General features: G+C 44.5%; 1 protein-coding gene across 7 annotated transcripts in view; it reads left to right on the forward strand.

The window, feature by feature from the left end:
- The window catches only part of RNF32 (ring finger protein 32), a 149246-nt gene that overhangs the window by 75035 nt on the left and 48201 nt on the right, over window positions 1-26010 (forward strand). For 6 of the 7 annotated variants that reach the window (XM_088450350.1, XM_088450354.1, XM_088450351.1 and 3 more), the window contains one exon: window positions 24237-24335. In XM_088450350.1, the coding sequence (XP_088306476.1) occupies window positions 24264-24335 (72 nt within the window). In that variant the 5' untranslated portion in view covers window positions 24237-24263. Of the gene's footprint in view, window positions 1-15112; window positions 15195-24236; window positions 24336-26010 lie in introns of those variants that run through there. The other variant, XM_088450356.1, reaches the window with a different exon arrangement.

The raw sequence follows: 26010 nt of genomic DNA on the forward strand, positions 1-26010 counted from the left end.
TACACACTCAATCAAGTACTTTTGTATTTTGCTCATTTCATGTGCACACTTGAAGGTACAGACAGCAGTTTAGTATCTGCTTTGGCAGTATGTGGTTCTCCAGCTATTGGAGAACAACAAGTTTCAATATGCCCTGATAGTAAGAGGCAGACAGCAGCAGGTTACATAATCAGTGTCCATGTACAGCTTACATCAAATACAACACAAAGCAACAACAAATTATCAAACTACGTCAATTTATCCCCAACATGCGGTTAAAATGACAAAACAGATGGCAATGTTATATCCAATAATAATAATGTGAAATTCAAATGAAAAGATAATATTCAAATTTATAGTTGTACCACCGTACAAACGCAGGCTGTCATTGATCACACGTGACATGAGCTTGAATTACAAAGTGTGCCTTATTTGTATGCCCATATGAGAACAGTGACACTCAGTAGTCTTATTACCGCAAGCAATTACTCAAGACTCAGAGCTATATAAGCATATCACTTTGAAGATCAATATCTTTTCAATTATTATCTCTTTAAAACGTTAAATCTTGGGGAATAAATCTTTTAATATAATGTTAATGGACAGTGAAAGACATGCATAGTTCATGTGAAAACAACAAGAATTTTTATCAAGTAAGAAAACTTTTAGCAGTAAGAATGGGGAAATTTTAGTTTACTTTTCTCCCCCCCAAAAAAAGACTTAAGCCAGGTACACACTAGTGTGCCTGACATCTTCAGCGATGGGACCCGGCATCGGCAAATGCATACACACTTGCCAATGCCAGCAGCGACGGAGTGGCGGCAGGGGCCATACTGCACTCGCAGCATAGCCCTCGCGAACGAAATCCCCCATCGGACCTGCATGTAGGTCCGATGGAGGATGTCGCTGAAGACTCGTGTGAGTTCGCATCATCAAACTATGTAATGGCATAGTCATGTGGCACAGAATAAGCAGGATTTAATTTAGCTTTTTTAGTGATTTGCAGAAGGCGGCACAAACATTTCTACTCCACATAAATGGCATGATACTTGTACCAGAGCTCTTATTGGGGAGAATTTTGTACTTTTAGGAGAAGAGCACATTTTAACATACTTTGAGCAATATAATAAGTGCCACGTTCTAAAAACAGTCCCAATTATCCCTCACAATTATAAATGAGGTAAAACCAATCAGGATTTTAGGGAAAAAACTTACAAATTATTTAATGAAAGTGAAGGTTTTAAGGTGATCAGAGGTCGGATTTTAATATAAAGTTTACAGTCTTGCACAGTGCTCCTCTTCAGATATTCACCAAAGAAGGTAAAAAGATCTCCAGGTACTTAGGGATAGATTAACTAACCAGCGTGTTTTCAAAGCCGCTGATTATCGTTGGCTTTGACCAATCAATTTAAAATGGAAATAGTAATAAATGCTAAATCAGTTTTGTTTAGAATTTATTTTGATTGCTGTTTTAAATCCATCAGTCAAAGCCTCCAGTTATCGTCAGCTTTGAAAACATGCTGGTAAATATAGTGCTTAGTGTGTACTTTGTGTAGTGGCGGATTTAGACTCTTCTTTTAAGGGGGGGGGGCGATTTAATAATTTATCTCGATTCCTCCTCTCTCCTGTCCTGGCAACTCCCCTTTCTGGTCCCAACTCCTCCCCTATACCTGTGGGGTTTTTTTTAAAACATTATTTTTATTTTGGTGGTCACATGGATTATTCCAAATTCTATATTTCTTATTCGCAAATAAAAAGCTGATTTATATATGTTTATGTAGCCAGTGTTGGCGGGATGTATCATGTACATCCCACCCCTTATTGTATGCATACCGGCATTTATTGATGCCGTATGCATAAATTCTTCCAATAAGAGCTGTCCCATGCAAAGTTATGACTTTTGAGTTTATGACCGTTGGGCAATGCAGGCAGGGAGAAGGAGGGATCAGAAGGATTCCTCTCTGGGGATTTCTGTGGAGAGAAGCCCATAGATTTCTATAGGCAATCAGACACATGTATGAAGTCCCCCCTGCACAATGCCCAGAACAAACAGCACCACAACCTGCACAAAGTAGGTACAGGAAGGTGCCAATAGCCATGTGTAAGTGCCGGCCGGGTGCCCAAATCTGCAGCCACTTACCTGGATGATGCAGGCCAGGGAGTACATAGAGAGGGTGCAATGGACAGGATCATGCCTGCAGTTGCTGCTGTTATTATTACAGGTCTGTAAACTGCAGCTTGGCCACAACAGCTCCATGAGTTGATTGTTCCCCATCTCCTACCCCTGGCTTGTTCTGGCTGCCTTGTGCTGGAGCTGTGTGCCCTTAACCCAGTAAGTTCGAGGCTGGGAGCTCAGCTGGTTGCATGCAGTAATAACTTTCTAGAGACTGCAGCCCTCACCCACCTCCACTGAGCTCCGTTTAACGTTCACAGCACACAGGTACAGCCTAATAAATCATGCAGGCTGATCTGTCTCTGTCTCAGTAGATTTATCTCCTGGGGGTGTGTGTACAGAGAGATGATCAAAGACAGACTTTGCTATGGGGGGGGCAATTACCCCCCCCCTCCATAGCAAACTGACTGGATCCACCACTGACTTGGATCCCCTGGATCCACCACTGACCCCCTGGATCCATTGAGGAGGCCCAAGGATAGAGCCAGTGATTTGTCTTAATTAAGGGTAAAAGAGACTCGGTCATTGTCCTGTAATGTGTGAAAAATGTGGGGGTGGGAGAGGAGAGTCAGAAATGTCCAATAAGAAGTTATTGGCAAACGGGTGACTTTAGTAATCACTCCACTCAGAGTTATACATAGAACGAGGACAGGGATTGGAAATGCAGAGGAGGGGGTCTAGGGCCAAATTAAAATATATATGGGGGGGAACGGAACATCCCTGGCTGGTGCCACTAAATACGGTGGATGCCCCGCCTAGGGAGCCATTCATGTTAAAATACGAAGCTTGGAGAAGTGTAAAGAAAGTTAATAAGACAGGAGAAATTAAGACCCCCAATCTTTGATGGCAATGTTATAGAAGACGTACAGTCTCTGGTGAACAGTGTAAAGCTCCAAGTTAGGTGGTTAGAGCATAGCAAACTTCTAATCTCTAGTTGCCAGAAGACCTCATTACCCCTTATTGCACTCATCTATACAATGTACATGTTTTTTCAGATGGTTCGTTTACAGTGTCAGACAGGAAGCTGTTAGTACAGTTTCTTGTTATAAATGTTTCTTGTCATGAGCAGTTAAAAGCACTTGGAGTTGTCATTTAAATATAACTGCAAACTCCTTTCTCTAGCAGTGAGTAATACTGCTTTTATACCTAAATTCCGGGTCTGACCTGGAGGTTGGAATAGGGGCCCTGATTCAGAGCCGGACGCTCTGAAAGAGTGCTCGCTCTGAATATGGGCGTGTTTCTTTTTTTTTGTGCGGCCTACTGGCCGCTCGCATAGCTGTGGGTGACCACCCACATCTATAGCGAGCGGCCATGACGAAGGTTGCGATGGTCAAGACTATCGCGACCATCGGGCTTGCGACGAGACCCTTGTGGTAGGGACTTGTGGCCGCAAGCACCAGAGAGCTTTCGGCTCTAACAGAGCCGAAAGCTCTCCACTGAAATCACTTGTGATGTCAGTGGGGCCGCCCCCAAACGACAGGCGTTCTCATAGGAAAGCCTCCGTTTGGGCACCCACCCCCCTGGCTCATCCACCAAAGGGGGCGAGCTGTCACTCAACATCGACAGCTCGCCCCCTTTGTTGCAAGACCCGGAGCGATGGAGTGCCCGTCACTATCCGGGTCTTGCGCATGCGCACGACGGAGCCGGCTCCGTCGTGTGCATGCGCTCTGGCCCACCATCGACCCGGTTGCGAGTGCTCAGCGCTTGCGACCGGGTCTGAATCAGGCCCAGGGTTCCAAACTGGATCAGACCTGGAATTTAGCCGGCGCCGACCCAGGATATTCCCGAGTTGGCACCGTTCACACCAGAGCCGGGTCTGCAGTGACCCAGCTCTTCTGGCGTGGAAGTGGACGCTTGGAGATGATGTCATCTCCAAATGCCACCGGCATGCGGCGCGCTCCAGGTCACCGTGACGCGGATCGCGCCGTTTACACTGCAGGGTTTCACGGGTCATTCCCGTGTTAAATCCTGCAAGTTACCTGGGTTGGATTGCCGGGTCACTCCACCCAGGAATCCAACCCTGTAAAAGGGGTATAAGTGACAGATCAAGAGCCCAGCATTATAAAACTTGGTCGTGCTGGAGCAGCCTTCCATTGCCAAACTTTCAGGACCCCTAGTGCCTGCCATCTCATAGCAGCCTCACATTCATATAAGCACTAACAAGCAGAACCATTTATACTCCTTATACATTTACTTATACCTTTTACATTGTTACATGCCTATCTAGGTCATTTTCCCCCATTTGTACAGCAGTACAGAATATGCTGCCATTTCATAAACTAAAACACAGTTTACTAATAATCCCAACACAGGAATCCCTTCAAACCAGCATTGTACCGTACCTTTAAAAGGGCTTGTGATGTTAAGCACTATTGAGATCTCCCTAGATAACTTCTATTGTGTACAAGAAGGTTGGCTATTAATTAATCAACAATGCATTTAGCAATGGTTTAAAGGGATAATACAAAAACATAATGACTGATGTATCTGTTCTGGGCCCAAAGAGTAGATAAAAGCCATTTATAAAGCATTTTAATAAAAAACAACCGTGAACCCTGTGTGTATTGCAAGCACGTTCAGAAATCTGTTCTGATGACAGTTGAAATAAAGCACTATTATATGGGGCTGAGCACAGCTCAGCAACGTCTATTACATGTAATTGTTTACCTAAAAATACCGAGCAAAGGCCAGAATTTGGACTTGAAGAGGCAGCCTTTTGATTGCTTACAAAGCACTGAATATGCAACTAATAAATGGTTCCACACCTTTGTCTAAACTGAAAAAAGGCAAAGGTCCTACGTTCTCTCACAAGAATGTACAAGTCTCCTCAAAGCAATGTGGCTTTATCCTTGTAATTCTTAGTATTTGTTGACTTAGAGTTTTCTGAGTGACAATGTACATCACTGGCATGTTACCTCTGCCATCTGTGCTACCGAGTCTATCTTGACTTAGATCAAAGCTTGAAAGCTTCTAAAAAGATACACAAACCACAATGTGACAAATAGCATACTTTGTTTGACACAGCAAACAAGAAATTACTTTCATCAGCCCACGGAAAGAATCCCATGTTTTTAACGCTAATTGTGTTGTCTGCAGCACAGAGACCTGGAGCTTTCCTGCATTATCAAAGAATGAATACATTTTCAGGCTCAGTAAGGATGCAGAACATAAGCTTTTGAATTGCAGAAAACAAAGAATTTTATTGGCTGATCCATTATCTCTAAAAAGGACAATGACATACATATATATATATTATATATATATATATATATATATATATATTATATATATACAAACTTGGTCACCGGCACTCAAAGAAATTAAAAGCTTAAAGAAATGTCCTGCTGGGGTGCATCACCAGTGATGTCAGTAGTGAACTTCCTGCTCTAATAAAGCAGGAAGTACACTGGGGCTTGCGGTGGGCGAGACCCTACCACAAGGGTCTCTTTGCAAGCCTGATGGTCGCGATAATTGCGACCATCATCAGGCCGCCTGCTAAAGCTGTGGGTGAGAGCGGCCTGGAGGCAGAGGGGGGGTGGGGGGTAAAAAAAGGCCCTGATTCAGAGCGAGCGCTCACAAAGAGCGTCCGGCTCTGAATCAGGGCCAAAGAACTCGACACTGTAACAGTATATCTCACGCAATATACAAAAAAATACACTACTCTTGTGACCTGAAAATAGTATTATGGGTGTCCACGCATCGAGAAAGAAGCATGCGGAGGCTGGAAACAGTAATCATTAAAATAGAATACCTAGAGTAATGAAATAAAACAGTGACCATGTAAAAGCCAAATATTGTAGTTGTAAACCTAAAGTGCCTAGTGCACTATAGTGAAATCCTCTTACATGTTATACCAGAGGGAGACACTTAAAAGATGTATAGGGGTATTCAATATGGGAGCAATAACATCGTTTTTTGCGTTAATATCGGAGGTATGACGTCATTATCGCAGGTTTTACTTTTACACCGTATTCAATTTCAAAGACTTATCGCAGTTTTCAAAAGTCTTTGATAAAAAACGGGGATAACTTTTCACCATTGAATAGGTGTCGAAAAAAAGTGCAGAATTGAGGTTTAGGGGTGCAGGCTTAAAAAAAATAGCCTTCACCCCTGAGAATGACATTTAAAAAAGAACTGTGTCAAAAAAAGTAAAAAAAAAAAAAATAGGGACACCCCAAAAAATTAATTTAAAAATTGGGGTGAAAAGAAAAATTGGAAAAAAATTGTATAACAATAGGGAAATAGGTTCAGGGCTATTCTGTGTTTTGAAGAATAGAATTATAGCGGCAGGTGCACAAATGCAGAATTTTTAAAAAATTACTTTAGGGACTTAAAAATATGCTAGTACCCATTTTCATGTACCCCAAATTTGATGGGACCACTTAAAAAAATGAAAAAAATAACCTAAGTGCTCTTCTGCAACACTTCTTCAATGTCGGGAAAAAAACACCTGCTGCGGCTATTTAAATCCCCGACTTTCATTTAAAGGCTAAAACGGGGGTACCCATAGTGTTCCCCCATGTTTTTACAACTTTAGGGGGGTCTTACAATTTTTTAAAGGAAAAATTCGTAACTTTACGCAAATCAAACTTCGGAGTTTCCCGTTTTCGTTAATTTTATATTGAATACGGGGATAAGCGGGAGCGCGCCCGATACTTTAACGCAGGTGAAAACTCCAATATGAAACGTTAACTTAGACAGTGAAGTTAACGTTTCATATTGAATACCCCTCGTAGTGGTGCACACAGACATCACAGGTTTTGACTAAGCAAATCAAGCATCCAAACCTACCAATTTTTTTAGCAAAAAGCCAGGATGCTACAAGTGCTAAATGTGTGTATTCCAATGAGCACACAATTATGTGAATTAGCAGCTCCACCATTTTGTGAGTGACAGCAATCTCACTCTGTGAGAGTTCTGAATCTGTAGTTAACCACAGGGTGTCATGGCATACCATATCTGTATTGTACAAGGATCACGTACATTAAGCTGTCAGCCTTAATAATCGGAATTTCATAGCTTTTTTAAGTTTGTGTCAGAAATTCCATAGATTTTGTGAAATTTCATATCATGTCTAAGAAGCCTTAATGGAACATGTGAAACCATAAGGTTTTTTGTCTATGAAATATATATATATATGTATATATAATCACGCAGCAAAACAATCGGCGGCACTCGTAGACGTGCTATATATCAAAATCTTGTATTCACATAAGATACATAAGACACCAACGTTTCGGGATCACTGCGTCCCTTTGTCAAGGCATGTAACTAGTGACATAGATAAACTAAATTTAAATAGCATGTAGAAGCCCACCACGCGTGGATCGCAGCAAGGAACCCAGAAGTCCAAACTCCCGGAGCATGCACCCCTAGTGACGTCAAGGTGTCGACTGCGTCCCGTAATCACGGCAACGCAGACTCAATACGACAGCCCTGATAGGAAAAAAAGTGTGAAACATGAAACAGTGAAACAGTTTCACCCTTGTGCAAATAGCCAATAGAAACAGAACCACCAGTCGGAGAATAGCAATAAAAACAGTGTGTATAAAATATGCCAATTCTAGCATATGACAACTATATGTAAAAGATAAGGATCGGAACAACAAAATAGCATCAAATCATGTACTGATAAATAACAAATAAAGAGCCTGAGAGAGACAAAGTACATGATTCAGACCCATTCATGAGCGCATAGCGCACGCAAGCAGGTCGATGGCTAAGCAGTGCGCATGCGCGGTGTGTGCACTGCACGTGCGTGAGCCCCGTAGCGAGTAAATTTTATCTCGCTGTAGGACTCTCTACAAGACGGGGCGGCTGTCGATTGTGATTGACAGCTCGCCCCGTTTTGTAGGCATGCAGGGGGGGTGGCTGGACAAACGGAGGCGTTCCTGAAGGAACGCCTGCCGTTTGTGGGCAGCCCTACTGACATCACCAGTGATGTCAGTAGTGAACTTCCTGCTCTAATAAAGCAGGAAGTACACTGGGGCTTGCGGTGGACGAGACCCTACCACAAGGGTCTCGTCGCAAGCCCGATGGTCGCGATAATTGCGACCATCATCAGGCCGCCTGCTAAAGCTGTGGGTGAGAGCGGCCTGGAGGCAGAGGGGGGGGTGGGGGGGTAAAAAAAGGCCCTGATTCAGAGCGAGCGCTCACAAAGAGCGTCCGGCTCTGAATCAGGGCCAAAGAACTCGACACTGTAACAGTATATCTCACGCAATATACAAAAAAATACACTACTCTTGTGACCTGAAAATAGTATTATGGGTGTCCGCGCATCGAGAAAGAAGCATGCGGAGGCTGGAAACAGTAATCATTAAAATAGAATACCTAGAGTAATGAAATAAAACAGTGACCATGTAAAAGCCAAATATTGTAGTTGTAAACCTAAAGTGCCTAGTGCACTATAGTGAAATCCTCTTACATGTTATACCAGAGGGAGACACATAAAAGATGTATAGGGGTATTCAATATGGGAGCAATAATATTGTTTTTTGCGTTATTATCGGAGGTATGACGTCATTGTCGCAGGTTTTACTTTTACACCGTATTCAATTTCAAAGACTTATCGCAGTTTTGAAAAGTCTTTGATAAAAAACGGGGATAACTTTTCACCATTGAATAGGTGTCGAAAAAACAGAATTGGGGTTTAGGGGTGCAGGCTTAAAAAAAATAGCCTTCACCCCTGAGAATGACATTTAAAAAAGAACTGTGTCAAAAAAAGTAAAAAAAAAAAAAATAGGGACACCCCAAAAAATTAATTTAAAAATTGGGGTAAAAAAAAATTGGAAAAAAATTGTATAACAATAGGGAAATAGGTTCAGGGCTATTCTATAAGTATGCATCAGGTGTTTTGAAGAATAGAATTATAGCGGCAGGTGCACAAATGCAGAATTTTTAAAAAATTACTTTAGGGACTTAAAAATATGATAGTACCCATTTTCATGTACCCCAAATTTGATGGGACCACTTAAAAAAACGAAAAAAATAACCTAAGTGCTCTTCTGCAACACTTCTTCAATGTCGGGAAGAAACACCTGCTGCGGCTATTTAAATCCCCGACTTTCATTTAAAGGCTAAAACGGGGGTACCCATAGTGTTCCCCCATGTTTTTACAACTTTAGGGGGGTCTTACAATTTTTTAAAGGAAAAATTCGTAACTTTACGCAAATCCAACTTCGGAGTTTCCCGTTTTCGTTAATTTTATATTGAATACGGGGTTTCGTTAATTTTATATTGAATACGGGGATAAGCGGGAGCGCGCCCGCAGGTAAAAACTCCAATATGAAACGTTAACTTAGACAGTGAAGTTAACGTTTCATATTGAATACCCCTCGTAGTGGTGCACACAGACATCACAGGTTTTGACTAAGCAAATCAAGCATCCAAACCTACCAATTTTTGAGCAAAAATCCAGGATGCTACAAGTGCTAAATGTGTGTATTCCAATGAGCACACAATTATGTGAATTAGCAGCTCCACCATTTTGTGAGTGACAGCAATCTCACTCTGTGAGAGTTCTGAATCTGCAGTTAACCACAGGGTGTCATGGCATACCATATCTGTATTGTACAAGGAACACGTACATTAAGCTGTCAGCCTTAATGATCGGAACTTCATTGCTTTTTTAAGTTTCAGTGTCAGAAATTCCATAGATTTTGTGAAATTTCATATCATGTCTAAGAAGCCTTAATGGGACATTTGAAACAATAAGGTTTTTTTTGTCTATGGAATTTCATTGCTTTTTTTAAATTTATTAACTATCAGGGACGGGAGCAGCCAACCCGGCCAACTGCAGGGGAGAAGAGTAACAAAATGGTACAATAGCACAGGTGGAAGGAGGCCGGCACACAGGAGGTGTTTTTGGGGTGCCCTGGGGCAGGCTGCAGGAGTGCATGGCTGCGGGAGCAATGGGGCAGTGCACAGGGGCATTAGCAGGCGACAGAGGGACTCACTGATGCTGGGCATGCATCTGAGAAAATAAAATCAATAAGACACAGATGCATGGATGTATCAGTGAGATATCTCTATGTACCTGTGTTAAAAATTGAATATATGTAAAATAAAAACTAAAAAAGGACATGGCACCCCCCCCCCACCCAAAGGACAACCAGCCACGGGCTTTTCACTGCCAGTCCTGGTTGTGAAAATATAGGGGACAAAAGGCGTAGGGGTCCCCTTTATTTAGCATAACCAGCAGTGGGCTCAGCCGAGCCGTTCTTGGTTTTGGAAATACAGCGGACAAAAAGCATAGGGGGTCCCCTGTATTATCCATAACCAGCACCGATCTCTTTCTAGCGGGGGGATAATGCCACAGCTAGGGGAACCGATCCCTGTAGAGCAGAGGATCCCCCTCTCCAGGGCACCCCAGGCCTGGGCTGATAGCCCAGGGCTATCTTTGGCACCCCTGGGCAGTGGGTGCTGGGTTTATTATGTAAAATGGCCCCATCCCCCTAAAGCACAACCAGCCCTGGGCTCTTCACTGCCGGTCCTGGTTGCTAAAATACAGGGTAAAAACGACGTAGGGGTCCCCCGTATTCAGCGCAACCAGCATTGGGCTCTGAGCCAGTCCTGGTTATGAAAATACAGAGGGAAAAATGTGTAGGGTGCCCCTGTATTGTGCAGAACCAGCACTGGACTTTTTCTAGCGGGGGGCTAATGCCACAGCCAGGGGAGCCCTTTCACCGGGTCCCCCAGCCGAAGCATCAACCCTGACCCTGACCGCTAGTCAGTCCAGGCCAGGGATCCCTAGGGAGCTGGGGACCCCCCACTAAAGGAGTCCCGCTCTCCTGGGCACTCCAGGCCTATCCCCGGCACCCCTGGGCGGTGGGTGCCGGGTCGATTTGGTAATGTGGTGCATTTGACAGAATATTGTCTTTTGCGGGAAAACTATAGGTCCCAGCAAGCCTCCCCCGCATGCTGGTACATGGAGAACCACAAGTAACAGCATACGGGGCATTACGGGCCCGCTGGTATCTGTAGTTCCACAGCAAAATAAATATTAAAATAAACACACTACACCGATTTTTTTAAGTCATTTATTAAGCTGCACCTTCACCTTGGGATTGGCAGCCTTTAAGCTCTTTTTCATGGCCGCTGCCACCCCAGGACTTCGGCGCGTTCGCCTGGCGGACGCCAACCCGCCAGGGCTTTGGCGTCTTCATCTGGCGGGCGCCTACCTACCAGGGCTTCGGTGTCTTCGCCTGGTGGGCGCCACCAGGGTTTCGGCGTCTTCACCTAGGGGGTGGCAGCCAATTAGCTCTTTTGCGTGGCTGCCACCTCCCTAGGGCTTCTGGTGTCCTCTTCACCTAGTGGGCGGCAGCCTGTCAGCTCTTTTGCACGGCCACCATTCACTAGGACTTCCGGCGTCTTCACCTAGTTGGTGGCAGCCTGTGTCAGCTCTTTTGCATGGCCGCCGCCGACTAGGACTTCTGGCATCTTCTTTCATCGGGAGATCGTGATAGCTCCCTCTCCTCCATCGGACTGCCATGCCGCCGCCTTATACTGGCTTATATAAGCCAGCCAAGGGGGTGAGACGATGACGCCGCTAACCGTGATTGGCTCACGGCAGCCATCTTTGAATTTTTTAAATGGGCTCCGCTGCCAAACTCAGCAGAATGGCTGGCAGGGACTTAGGACCTCTTTCAGAGTCGGTCGTAAGTGGCCGCTCGGTCGTAGGGGAAAGGGGCCGGATATGCAAATGAAGCGATCGCAAGTTGCGTCGCTAAGATGGGATCGTTAGCTGAATAAGCGAGGGTAAGAAGCGGCCGTAAGACTAAATACACGCCCCCTTCTCGATCGCAACACACGTCATCTCCGGGGATATAAGGATTAATCGAGACCATCGGGACATATCAGAGCTGATCGCAGAGCTAAAGACTGACCATACCCTCTCTCAAGCACTACAATCTAGTCAGTGTAAAAACCACCCATGTCACGTGTGCCATGACACTACTTTGTTAATTATGCACTCCCATTAAACTCCGTTCGCATAGTCAGGCACGCCTGCGTTTGGATCTCCACTCCCCCGTTCACAAGCACCTTCCCCTGTTACCACCCACAAACGGCTCTGGCTGTGTTCTAGGAGTGAGAAATTTCCGATCACAACAGCTAGTTTGCGCACACGCATTGCGAATCTTGCGCATGCGCAGTTTAGCGAACATCGCTGGGTATGACCGAGCTGCCGCTTACGACCGACTCTGAATGAGGTCATTAATTCTCTCGAATCTAGGCCTGCCACCAACACCCGCACAGACGCCGGGTCCCGCTGCTGCTATGTCCTTCAGGCCGTACCACCACCGCCGCTGCTGTAGCCTGTACCAATGCCACCAGCGCCCGCTCCACCGCTACCACAAGCTCCACCACCGCCGCTCAGGCCCGCTCCACCGCTGCCGTGTCCCCACCACTAACGCCTGCAAAGGCAGCCATCTTGGTGCACCCAAGTGAAGCCACAGTAAGTACACCTGCTGGAGGCTCCTACTGAGGCTGCACAAGAAGTTGAAACTTCCTAGCTCTATAATGGCGCAATTGTGAGGTAATAGTTTAAAAACTGTAACTTTCTCAATTACCTAAACCCCAAAAGGCCCTACCCTGGATCAATAGCTACCTAATAATAAAAGCCCCAAGTCTAAATTCGCCCTCTACCCCGAGTTATACCTTCCCAAAAATCCCCCATAGACTACTGCAGAAAAGTGGTCCTAACAGAGAGTGTCAGAAAAAACTGACAGTTGGAACTTTAATTTACTCCCAAATCCTCATTTTTTATGTTTCTGCCCTGAAATTTGGCATGCAGCACCGGGCGACAGTTCTACCTGTCCATGCCAAATTTCAGCTCAGTAACTCCAATAATTTTTGAAGTATAGCCCCTTAAACACCATGCCCCCCCTCCGGAATTCTCTATGGAGAATTCAGGGCCTGATTCAGAGCCGGACGTTCTGAACTAGTGCCCGCTCTGAATCAGGGCGTTTTTGTTTTGTTTTTTATGGTGTGTCTACCACCAACAGCTTATGCGAGCGTCCATGATGATGGTCGCGATGATCGGGCTTGCGACGAGACCCTGCGGTAGGGTCTCACTGCCGCAAGCCCTGGAGTGATTTTGGCTCTATCAGAGGCAAAATCACTCCCACTGACACTAGTGATGTCAGTGGGGCCGGACCCAGATGGTAGTGGGGCCGGACCCAGACGGTAGGCGTTCCCATGGGAACGCCTCCGTCTGGGCAGCCACGCCCTGGCACGCCCACCAAAGGAGGCGTGCTGTCACTCACCATCGACAGCACGCCCCCTTTGGTGCGAGACCCCGACCGACGGCTTCCCCGTCGCTCGCCGGGTCTCGCGCATGAGCACGACGGAGCAGCCGCCGTCGTGCGCATGCGCATTTGGGTACCATCGAGTTTTTTTCGATTCAGCCTTAATATAAGGGCACGACTGTCCCCTTATAATATAGGCTTGCCATGTCATCCCTTTAATACTGTCCTGTGGCACGTAACAGTACACGGTTATTACCTGAGTGCTGCCAACTATTCGCTATTTACATTTCATGCAAGTTTCCATAAATATGGGTTGCATGTATTTATGATAAAAGTGATCTATCTATCTTTCTATATATCATATATCTATCTCATATATCTATCTATCTCATATCTATCTATATCACATACCTCCCAACTGACCCGCATTCAGCGGGACAGTCACGTTTTTCTTTCTGGGACTGTCCCGCTGTCCCACCCACGGGCCGCAGTGTCCCGCGGTGGGGGGAAGCATACACCGCTGCTCTGCTATGTGGGTATGCAGAGCGAGAATAGATACTGTGCGCATGCGCACAGCATCTATTCACAGTACGGGGGGAAGCCCAGCATCTCGGAGATGCTGGGCACGCCCAATTAATGATGTAAATTGGGGCGTGTAATCAGACCACACCCCGTTACGATCAGGACACGCCCCCTTTTCGGGCGCGTGCGCCGAGGTCCCGACTGTGGGACTCGGAATGTTGGGAGGTATGATATCATATCTATCTAGATATCATATAGATAGATGCGCGGGCACGTATGAACAATAATTATATCGTCCATTGCCCGTAAATGCTGGCCAACCAGGTCGATATCGACCAGGTTAGTATAGGGACCAGTGATCGTTAGTAGTGTGCTGGATGATCGATATCAGTCATCCAGCACACCCGGGAGATCGTTATCGCTGACGGTCGTCCCGTGTGTATGCATACCTCCCAACTGTCCCGCATTTAGTGGGTCAGTCCCGTTTTTCTGGGACTGTCCCGTTCGCGGGCTGCATTGTCCCACATGGGGGGGGAGATGGGGGAAGCATACATTCTACTCTGCTATGCAGAACAGCATGTATGCAGAGCTAGAATAGACGTTGTGCGCATGCACACAGCATCTATTCAGAGTACGGGGGGAAGCCCAGCATCTCGGTGGTGCTGGGCACGCCCCATTAGTGATGTAAAAGGGGGCGTGTCATCAGACCATGCCCCTTTACGATTAGGCCACACCCCTTTTTCGGCGCGCACAGGTCCCGACTCCCTCCCAACAAATGTTGGGAAGTATGTGTATGCACTAAATTACATATCTGTATCTCATATCTATCTATATAATCTATATAACTATCTCATATCTATCTATATCATATATCTATCTATCTCATATCTATCTATCTACCTATCTCATAGCTATCTATATCATCGATCGATTATATAGATAGCTCTATCATCTATCTATCTATCTATCTATCTATCTATCTCTATCTTTATATACCTTGTGTAGTACCTTATTTACACCTAACAGCATAACTATAGCAGCGCCTGCACTGTATACAGCACGGCATGCAGAAGAGGATGAGACCGTAATATACAGCAGCCATGGGAGGAGTATGCTGGTTAAGTAGCTGTGACCATGGAGCTTGTACTACAGAGCTGGAGAGGGGGAGAGGGGAGGAGTCTTTACTGTCTGAGATACGGGTAGTGCATGGAGGTTACTGGAGCTGCTTGTTGATCCTCGGTTGCCTGGTAACCGACACTGTCTGCAGGATAGAGGTGGGTTTCTAATGCAATCAGCAAAGATATAGTAATGTAATAGTTATCTGTCGTTGTTGTTTTTGTGCTGTGTTATATGTATCCAGTTTATACTCAGGTGTTATGACTAAAATAGTTAATTAGCAATATTCTATAATGCAACTTTTTTTCATTGACATAACAAAATAAAAAAAGAATAAAGTCCCAGAGAATGCATCTGTATCTGACTAACCATAATGATAGTATTATAATATAATTTTATTGACTATAATGTGTTTTTTTTACATATATTCTCTTCCTAAACTAAGGGTGGGATGTATCAAGCATTGCATTTTGGATGCGATACATCCCACCACTTACCGCATGTATTATGCACATACAATTGTGATTGAAACGCAACGGACAGCTCTTCCGATAAGGGATGAGAGAACTTCCAGATTTATGACTGGGGAGTCCTAATGCGCATGCACGACTGTCAGCCAGTGCATGCGCGAGCCACAGGGAACCCTTAGGGCATGATTCAGAAGTGGAATCAGAAGAGCATGCACTCAGACGCACACTCAGACAGCTGTGCGTCTGAGTGTGCAAGGACCGAGACACTCACTTACATGCTGTCTTTACATGCCAAATCAGTCGCACCATCAAAACTTATGGCAGGTGCAGTTTCTCTGTCTGACTATATCCTCCTATGTTAGCGTCTGTGCATCTGCTTTAACTGACAAGCCTGCAACACCTCTATAACATGCCCATTAAATGGACCATTTTTGCACTTCTAGTCACTTTTCCACAACAACTCTGATACTGTGCATCCTGATCGCTGCAACAACAACTTTGATACCGTGCGTTCTGATCACCGCAACAACAACTCAAATAACGTGCGTCCTGATCACCGCAACAACAACTCTGATATCGTGCGTCCTGATCACCGCAACAACAACTCTGATACCGTGCGTCCCGATCACTGCAACAACAACTCTGATACCATGCGTCCCGATCACCGCAACAACAACTCTGATACCATGCGTCCCGATCACCGCAACAACAACTCTGATACCGTGCGTCCCGATCACCGCAACAACAACTCTGATACCGTGCGTCCCGATCACCGCAACAACAACTCTGATACCGTGCGTCCCGATCACCATAACAACAACTCTGATACCGTGCGTCTTGATCACCGCAACAACAACTCTGATACCGTGCATCCCGATCACCGGAACAACAACTCTGATACCGTGCATCCCGATCACCGCAACAACAACTCTGATACCATGTGTCCTCATCACCGCAACAACTCTGATACTGTGCATCCCAATCACCGCAACAACAACTCTAATACCGTGCATCTCGATCACCGCAACAACAACTCTGATACCGTGCGTCCCGATCACCGCAACAACAACTCTGATACCGTGCATCCCGATCACCGCAACAACAACTCTGATACCGTGCGTCCTGATCACCATAACAACAACTCTGATACCGTGCGTCTTGATCACCGCAACAACAACTCTGATACCGTGCATCCCGATCACCGCAACAACAACTCTGATACCGTGCATCCCGATAACCACAACAATAACTTTGATACCGTGCGTTCTGATCACCGCAACAACAACTCAAATAACGTGCGTCCTGATCACCGCAACAATAACTCTGATACCGTGCGTCCTGATCACCGCAAAAACAACTCTGATACCGTGCGTCCTGATCACCGCAACAGCAACTCAAATAACGTGCGTCCTGATCACCGCAGCAACAACTCTGATACCATGCGTCCCGATCACCGCAACAACAACTCAAATAACATGCGTCCTGATCACCGGAACAACAACTCTGATACCGTGCGTCCTGATCACCGCAACAACAACTCAAATAACGTGCGTCCTGATAACCGCAACAACAACTCTGATAATGTGCGTCCTGATCACCGCAACAACAACTCAAATAACGTGCGTCCTGATCACCGCAACAACTCTGATACCATGCGTCCTGATCACTGCAACAACAACTCAAATAACGTGCGTCCTGATCACCGCAACAACTCTAATACCGTGCGTCCTGATCACCGCAACAACAACTGAAATAACGTGCGTCCTGATCACCGCAACAACAACTCTGATAACGTGCGTCCTGATCACCGCAACAACAACTCTGATAACGTGCGTCCTGATTACCGCAACAACAACTCAAATAACGTGCGTCCTGATCACTGCAACAACTCTGATAACTTGCGTCCTGATCACCGCAAAAACAACAACTCTGATACCGTGCGTCCTGATCACCACAACAACTCTGATACCATGTGTCCCAATCACCGCAACAACAACTCTGATACCGTGCATCCCAATCACCGCAACGACAACTCTAATACCATGCGTCTTGATCACCGCAACAACAACTCTGATACCGTGCGTCCCGATCACCGCAACAACAACTCTGATACCGTGCATCCCAATCACCGCAACAACAACTCTGATACCGTGCGTCCTGATCACCATAACAACAACTCTGATACCATGTGTCTTGATCACCGCAACAACAACTCTGATACCGTGCATCACGATCACCACAACAACAACTCTGATACCGTGCATCCCGATCACCGCAACAATAACTCTGATACCGTGTGTCCTCATCACCGCAGCAACAACTCTGATACTGTGCGTCCTGATCACAACAACAACTCTGATACAGTGCGTCCTGATCACCGCAACAACAACTCTGATGTCGTGCGTCCTAATCGCAACAACAACTCTGATTCTGTGCGTCCTGATCGCAACAACAACTCTGATACCGTGCTTCCTGATCACTGAAACAAGGACTCTGATACTGTGCCTTGATCACAACAACTCTGAAACCCTGCGCCTTAACAGCGCCTTCGTGCATGCACTCTAACACGTGTGCCTTATGATTTTTTTATAATTTTCATGTATGCACAGTTGCAAAAAATTCCTCAGCTACATGAGCACCGGTATTGCACTCGGCTCTGAATGAGGCCCCTTAATGTGCATTTGCATTACTGCAAGAGATTGTTGTGGAATTAGATGGCTCTCTGCATATACGTAACTCTGAACATGCCCATGACAATTAACCTGTGTGTAAACACCCAGTTGTTGCCCAGCTATACTCAAGCAGAGATGCAGCTGAGATGCGAATAAGTTACATATGTTCGGCTAATGCGCAGTGCGAAAAAAATTCTCAGTCTGAAGAAACAGACTTATGGAGGAATATGTTGGTAGTTACAGGTGTTGGAGGAGAGCGCTATCTCCTCATCTGTGCTGCCAGGACCCTGTAGTGCCAGAGTTGCGTTACACTCCGACCTCTGACCTAGTCAGCCTGAATACACTACTGTGCTGCGTTCCCAAGCGTCTTCAGCTCCGTCCTCCATTGAGTGTAGTACAAGCAGTCTCTCTGAGTGTCTTCTCAGAGGGACTGCTTGTACTACAGGTGAGACCTTGCTTACTCCAATGTGTCACCACCGCTATATGTATATGTGGGTACACACTGCACCACTGTCTATATGTACACAGGTGCGTGATCCCCTATATGCACACCACCTGCATTAACCCCCACACGTTCCTGGCTGGATCTACAGAACCTGCTGTACTGTGTACCAACTGCTTTACCCCTGTGTTATCCAACAATTCATTCTACCTGGTTAATAACCGGCACCTGGTTAAGTTATTCATCGTGTGGACCTCTTCACTCATCGCTGTCACCTATATCAACAGGATGTAGTTATTATCCTGGCTGCCGGGATGCCGGCGCTCAGAATGCTCACCAATATCGGCACCGGCATACTGACCGCTGGCAAACCGATAGTAAGTTTTGGGGTTAGGGGGAGGGTTAGGCACTAGGGGGAGGGTTATTCACTAGGGGGAAGGGTTAGAGTTAAGCTGTGGGGGAGGGAGGTTAGGTTAAGGCACGGGGGGGGTTAGGTTTAGGCTTCGGGGTGGGAGAGGGAGGGGAAGGAGAGTATACTTACCTCCTTCTGTCAGGATTGTGACCCTGTCGGGGTAACGTCGTCAGGATTCTTACCACTGGAATCCAGAGTGCCGGCATGCCGTACCCAACCCATATCAGCACCTATTGGATCTGCCAATAACAGGTAGTGATCTTACATATTATTTAGTGATGGGCAAGTTAAAGCAGCCATCCACATTCACTAATGTGCAGTATCCCTGCCCAGCAGAGTACATTTTTGCCGCTAGTATTAGTAGAGAAAGTGGTAGTGTTAAGGCTTTGTGGGAAAGCTGTATTGCAGAGCACCTTTCCCGGCGCTGGAGCAATAATGAATTGCGCTGGTAGGTTTGAGTCTGCCACTGCAAATCTCAGCCAGACAGACCCTTCATTTGCACTGGACCACTTATTATAATTGACGATTAGACCTCTAAATGTAGTATAGTCTGTCTGCAACATGTTTTTCTGAACGTTTCAAGCTTGTATTTCAGATTTATTGATACAATGGTCATAAATAGAATATACGTTTGAAATACTTTTGCTCAAAGTAAAATATTCTCTATTAATGCATTTCAAAGCCATTACGCTTCTTTGTCAAGAGTATGATCTGAGTGTCTTATTTAGCACTTGGTTGTGAATAATTACACTGTGATGTGCCCTGTTCACTATTATGTTACTTCTGTCACTATAGGCAAACCGCACCTAGATATGATGTCATACAAGTATCTTGTTCAGTGTGGAGACCTCTGGAGAGTATGAATGGATATGAAACATAACTATTTATGAAGCGTGTTTCTAACTACCTAATTAAGAGAGATGCCCCTTAGATCATTGCTGTAGAGAAGGCGGCTTGCCGGCCAGGCTGCCTCTTATAACTATGTGTGACTCATTGGATTTACTGTACTGTGAAACAAAATGGTCTCTCATTTCTGCAGAGAGATAACTAGCTAGCTATCTCCATATAAAGACTTCTTACAGTAAAATAACCTGGACATGGGACTAAATATACAGGTGCAAATAGTAGATATTGGGCTTTGGGGTCTGGTGGTCACAAGACCATTAAGCTGAACACATGGCTGTATGTCATGGGCACATGGTTCCTATACTGGGCACAGGACCATGTAGTGGGCATAGATCCGCTTTTTGGCCATACCATGTACAGTGCACTGTGCATCATAATGCTGTTTGTGGGGTGCACACAGGCTGGTGTGCGATGCCTTAATAGGAACACAAATTGGTGTAAGGAGTGCACATATTGCTTTAGGGGCAGAAGCTACTAAGTAATCACTACCAATGTGCATAGCATACCCACCTATTTTTTAAATGTCCAACAAATTCTAGACAACCCCCTGTTGATGATGTCCTGGAATATTTGGCATAGTGTTAGAATTAAATGGAACCTTGACAATTATCATTAGTTATTTCTCCCATTAACGGGCAACTGTGAGTTTCAGCCTGGCTCTGCTACACATCCATTTGTCATGTGGCAAAGAGAAGGTATAAAGTCTATTAGGAATTTTGCCGATATCTGGCGTAGAAAGCTTTTCTAGCAGCTAAAGCGAAGTTGTCTTTCCTCACCAGTCAGAATTTGGCATTTTTCGCAAGCACAGCACTATACCCACATAGTCCTTATCTGTCTCCTCATGATACCGCTAATCAACTAGATACTGTACAGCAGAACCCACAAGTGATACTTAAAGCAATTTCTTATTTCTATAATCTACTGTGGATTCCTTTCTATGAGGGTCGAAGGAAATCTGGGATGACCCAGTTGACTCTGCAATTCCCTCACCTTAGTGAACAACAACTTCTCTCTACATTGCTCTATGCTAATAAGACTTTATCGTCCACCATGTACAAAGAAATGCATTTTATACTGTATTAATGAGGGTACCTGTCCAGACGTTATTCTATTGGTCTATGCCTTTGCCCACCCTGTCCTAAGTGTTCTTATCCTGATGCCTCACTATACCATTGCTTATGGGATTGCCTCCTATCAAAAATGTTGGGGTTCAAGTTTTTTTGCAATGAAACACCTTCTGATTATCTTCCTCTTACTCCAGATTGGGGGTCTCGGCTCCTACAACCAGATTTACTAAAGGGAGTAAAAAAGTACAGTTGATGTTGTTTTTGCAGCTGCTAAAAAATGTATATCATAATTAGAGATAAGCGGTTCAGTTACAAGATCCAAGTTCGGATCTCAGAATGAGGCAAAACTTCATCTTTCCGGAAATCATGGCACTCTCATGAGAGCTGGCATTTCTGGAAAGATGAAGCTTTGTTCTGAGATCCAAACTTGGCAGGAAGATCTGAGTCGTAACTGAACCGCTCATCTCGGATTGGATTCAGTTTAGCCCACTAGGTTTATAGATAAATTATTTTATCTCCTCCATATGGATTGTCTTGAGGCTTCTCTCCATAAGGAAGATAAAGTACAATCTTTTTTTAAATAGAGGAGAGTTTTATTGATACCTTATTTCCTTCGATTATGTGATAAATCATAAATTAACATATGGACTGGTATGAAACTAGACTGCTATTGAATAATCTGCCAATTGTATTGTGATTATATGACTTTGGTGTCTCCCCTCTTCTTTGGTTCTCCTGTGCAATTTTTGATTCCTTGCTGCTTTTTTGGGGATCTCCCATTTCCATATTACCTCTCTGCCTCCCTCTCTCCACCTTATTGCTTTATGTTAGTTTTCGGTTTTCTATTAGTGGATATTATGCCAAGTTAATCCCCGCATTTTCTTGAACGTGTACTGAATTTTGAAATTTCATATTGATAACTTTGTTCTTAACTTATGGATATTCTTTGTAATGTATCCTTTACAATGCCATAATGTGTACTTTTCATATGCACTTTGTAGTTTTATGCTTTAGTTTTCTTTGTTGTTTAACAAAAACACTTAAAACAAAAAAAAAGCATAATGTGGAAATATTCCCAGCAACACACAGGGGCGTCTTTAGAGAGGAGGAGGCCCGTGTGCATCCCTCGACACGGGCCCCCTCCTCTCACTCCGGTGGCCAGCAGCCGACTGACGTGGCTGACCAGCCACCACCGCAGAATCAATAGACTCTGGGCACTAGAGTGTACCCAGGGTCTATTGCGTATGCACAGATCGCCGGGGAAATGGCGCGGCCAACATTTCCCAGCGATCTCCTCACAGCTCATGCGCAAAATGACGGAAAAATGGCTGTGTCGGCCATTATCCGGTGTTTAAACAGCGCTGGGAGACCCGACGTGGGACTTCGGAGAGGTGAGTATTACAAAGTATGGGTGCAGGGTGTGCAGTGGACCCGGGGGCCCATGTGCACCGCACACCCTGCACCCATTATAGATACCCCCCTGGCACCACAAATGTGTTAAACACACTGTAGTTCCCTATTGGGACGAGTAGCAGTTATTAAAAGTGTTTTATTTCCTACATTATTTCCTAAATTGACATACCCGCTACAATTGATCCCTATGTTCTAAAGCTGACACTTCTAAATGTACAACAGAGTATCAACGCTTCTTATGGAATCGTAAAAACCTAGGATCACTAGGAACCGATTACTCCATCCTAAAACCAAAGAAGGACTAGGCCTTCCTGACATTTCCACTTATTGTTATGCTGCTGCTTTTAGATATATCTCAGACTGGTGTCTAGGCCAATCTAATTTCACTAACCAGCTCTTAGAGGAAGCATTATTTGCACCTTTTGCCGATGCAGCTACTTAATTTACCTCACTCAAAATTGCAGAGGGGTATCATACACAATTTATTTTTTATGGGTACTTATAGAGCGTGGTCTGTCATACACAAGCGTCTTGGGTCAAATCCCTATTCCACTAAATTTATTCTGTTGTGGGGAAATCGAAATTTGACTTCATCACTCACCATTTCTCATTATCTTTTCTGGAAACAAAAAGGTATTTCTTTTACCTGACTTCACCTCTTGGTCCCTAACTTTAGTTTCCAAATCTGCCATTATTAACAATTCTCACAACTTTGGCTAGAAAACTGATTTTACGGCACCGGCTGTCGAAGACCGTCCCATCTATAGAAATGTTAAAATTTAAATTGCTAACCTCTCTATTTTGACAGACTTACTGCAATCTATATTATCGAAAAATGAGTTAAGATTTTTTAATCGACGTGGGAATTGTATTTAGCTTATTTACCTACTGACACACATAACAATATTATGAAGATTTTTAAAAATACAACTTGGTCCCTTTTGCAATGTCTCTCCTAGACCCATCCGTCATAGTATTCTCTCCTTATTTTCTTAATATTTTTTATCTGATCTGAAATTTACCAAAAATGATTGGTAGTCTTTGTCTTTTTCCCACGCACCCCCTCCTCCCCCACCTTTTCTCCTCACCTTTTTCCCATAAAAATGAAAATACATGTTCATTGACATTAATACGGTTATACAGTATGTCTTTATTGACTTGTTTGTTACTTCACAATGTTGTATACTTACATTGTATATTATATTGCTTTGAATACAATAAAAATATATATAAAAAAAAAAAACAACTGTAGTGCCCCCAGTTCACATTATGACACAGTGCCCACCATGGGCGGCCATCCCGGCCCCTCTGTTGATAATCCTGCACTACCCACCAAGGAAAATAGCCTCTAGGAAGTTGGTCCTTGATTTTACAGTACCTGCAGCAGTTGAGGCAGTCATTTCCTGAGCCCTGCAATGGTTATTTGTGAATTGTAGACTTGCCCTTCTTGTGGCCCAGTTACTGCACACTTGCGAGTTTCTGCAAATGAAGGTACCTATATATACAGATATATCAGCCATGCTAGTAAGTTATGAGATAGCATCACAAGAGCATTCTAGGTGTGTGACGTGTGGACTTTCTTTGACTCCATTTAAACCCGCATTTTCATTTAACTGTAATCTCTTCAACATCAATTCAACGTCAATTTAAACTATAAAATTCATGTTCTAGGTCTGTGGCCGCTGTCTATTCTAAGATGTATAATTTATGCTAGAGGTATAATTAACGCTTAGATTTTATTGCATGGGAAACATATTGTTAATCATTTACTGTAGTACAAAGTAAATTTACATTGTGTAATGTTGTCTTTTGCTGCAGGTTTCCTTTTTGTAGCTCGGACAGGGGATGGCTCATCGTTTCAGTTCAAGGCCTAGCGGAGCATCTGTTTCACTTACACATGGAACAAAAGCTTCAAAGGTATATTTTGTCAATAAAATCACTCCCACACATGTAAATACACATTTACAATGATGACACTTTGTGCAGCTAGAAGTCAGATTTGTTTTTATGAGGGTTAAAGGCTTTCTTCGGGTTAATTTCACCCCCACCCCACCCTTCCTTTAGAGATAAGAATATATATCATACTCTTTGCTAACAATGCCTTTTTTGGACACTCTGCCACTGACTGCTGTATGGGCAACACTGCCGACTTTTATCAACTGTTTTTACCTCAGTTGTTTGGGTTTTATATTTCTATGGTTCCTCCAAGCTCTCCTAGCATACAATTATGTACATAGGGCCTATTTATTATAGGGATGGTTAACTATCACTGCTTATCATAGCTATAGAATACATCCTATATATATGATTAACCCAGAACATATTGCTGCAGCGGCTGTGTAATACTCAGCTGTCCGGTGTTACAGTGCCAAGAATAGACTTTCCGCCTCACCTGGCCAGTCTGGGTGGATATGTTTAAGATAGAGCTTTTCTTTGCTTAATAAATTGGCCCCATCATAGACAAAACTATGGGAACTGTTGGTTTGCACATCACCACACAATACCAAAAGGAAGCGGAGCGAGACAACATTGTGGACTCTGGTCTACATATTGAGTTGCTGTGTCACTATGTGTTGGAAATTATATGTGTGCTGGTGTTGATACTGCAGAGTTATGTAGGCACACACCAGTGGATGACTCAAACTATGAACATACCAGTTACTTCACCAGTGGTGTTGGTTTATTGATGTGTAGTAGGTACAGCCGTACTCACTATTACATGCACACTAGTAATAGAGCAGAGCTGGGTTCTATACAGCCCACCAGGACTGTATGCTGCAAAAAGTGCATCCAGTGCAGGATGCTGGAACAGTATTAAATGCAGGTATTAACCAGATCTCTCATAGGAGTTAAGTTGAAGACTTCTGTCTCCCACCATGTCACTCTAAAAGACACGTAAAGACAAGATGGTCCCTGCACAAGTTCAGTATTGAGCTCAGTGGCCATCTTGGAACAGGGCATGAAGCCTCCCTGGAGGAACAGGAAGACTGGTGTCCGCATTGTAGCGCACTCCTCTTTCAACACTATGTACGTCTAACATGGCCAAAATGGGAGCTGCTGCATATTGCCAGACATATGCCATCCCATTAGCCATTGTGTAGCACTGTCGAGCTCAAGCGAGAGATGCAGAGCTTGAGCGGGGAAGAGGTAAATAGATCGATGTATTGGAGGCACTTAGTTCTGTGTGGCATAACATGAATTGAAGACACTTCATTCTGTGTGTTTTAATGTGAACTGTGAGCACGACATTGATGTTTAATGTTGACTTTGATGTTGGCCTTAATTTAAAAAAAAAAAATTGGTTGAAAACAACGGGAGTCTGTAAGATTGACCTGCGATTAGAAATGAAGCTAGAAAACTTTACTATCTAAACTAGGTACACAATAGGATGTCGGATCGGCTGCTCGTCCAATCCGCCATCTTATCTGATGATTGGTAAGTGCATACACACTTACCAATTGTCGGCCCGATGTATTGTGCCTGACGTCACAAATGGGCGGGCATTTACATGTGCCCGTCCATTTGTGATGTCAGTTACCAACGGCCTCTGCAGCAAGTGTACACAGCACGATGAGCCGATATATCTGCAGAT

The sequence above is a fragment of the Taudactylus pleione genome, unplaced genomic scaffold, assembly GCF_031769625.1.
Source record: "Taudactylus pleione unplaced genomic scaffold, aTauple2 ptg000517l, whole genome shotgun sequence".
Classification (NCBI taxonomy): Eukaryota; Metazoa; Chordata; class Amphibia; order Anura; family Myobatrachidae; genus Taudactylus; species Taudactylus pleione.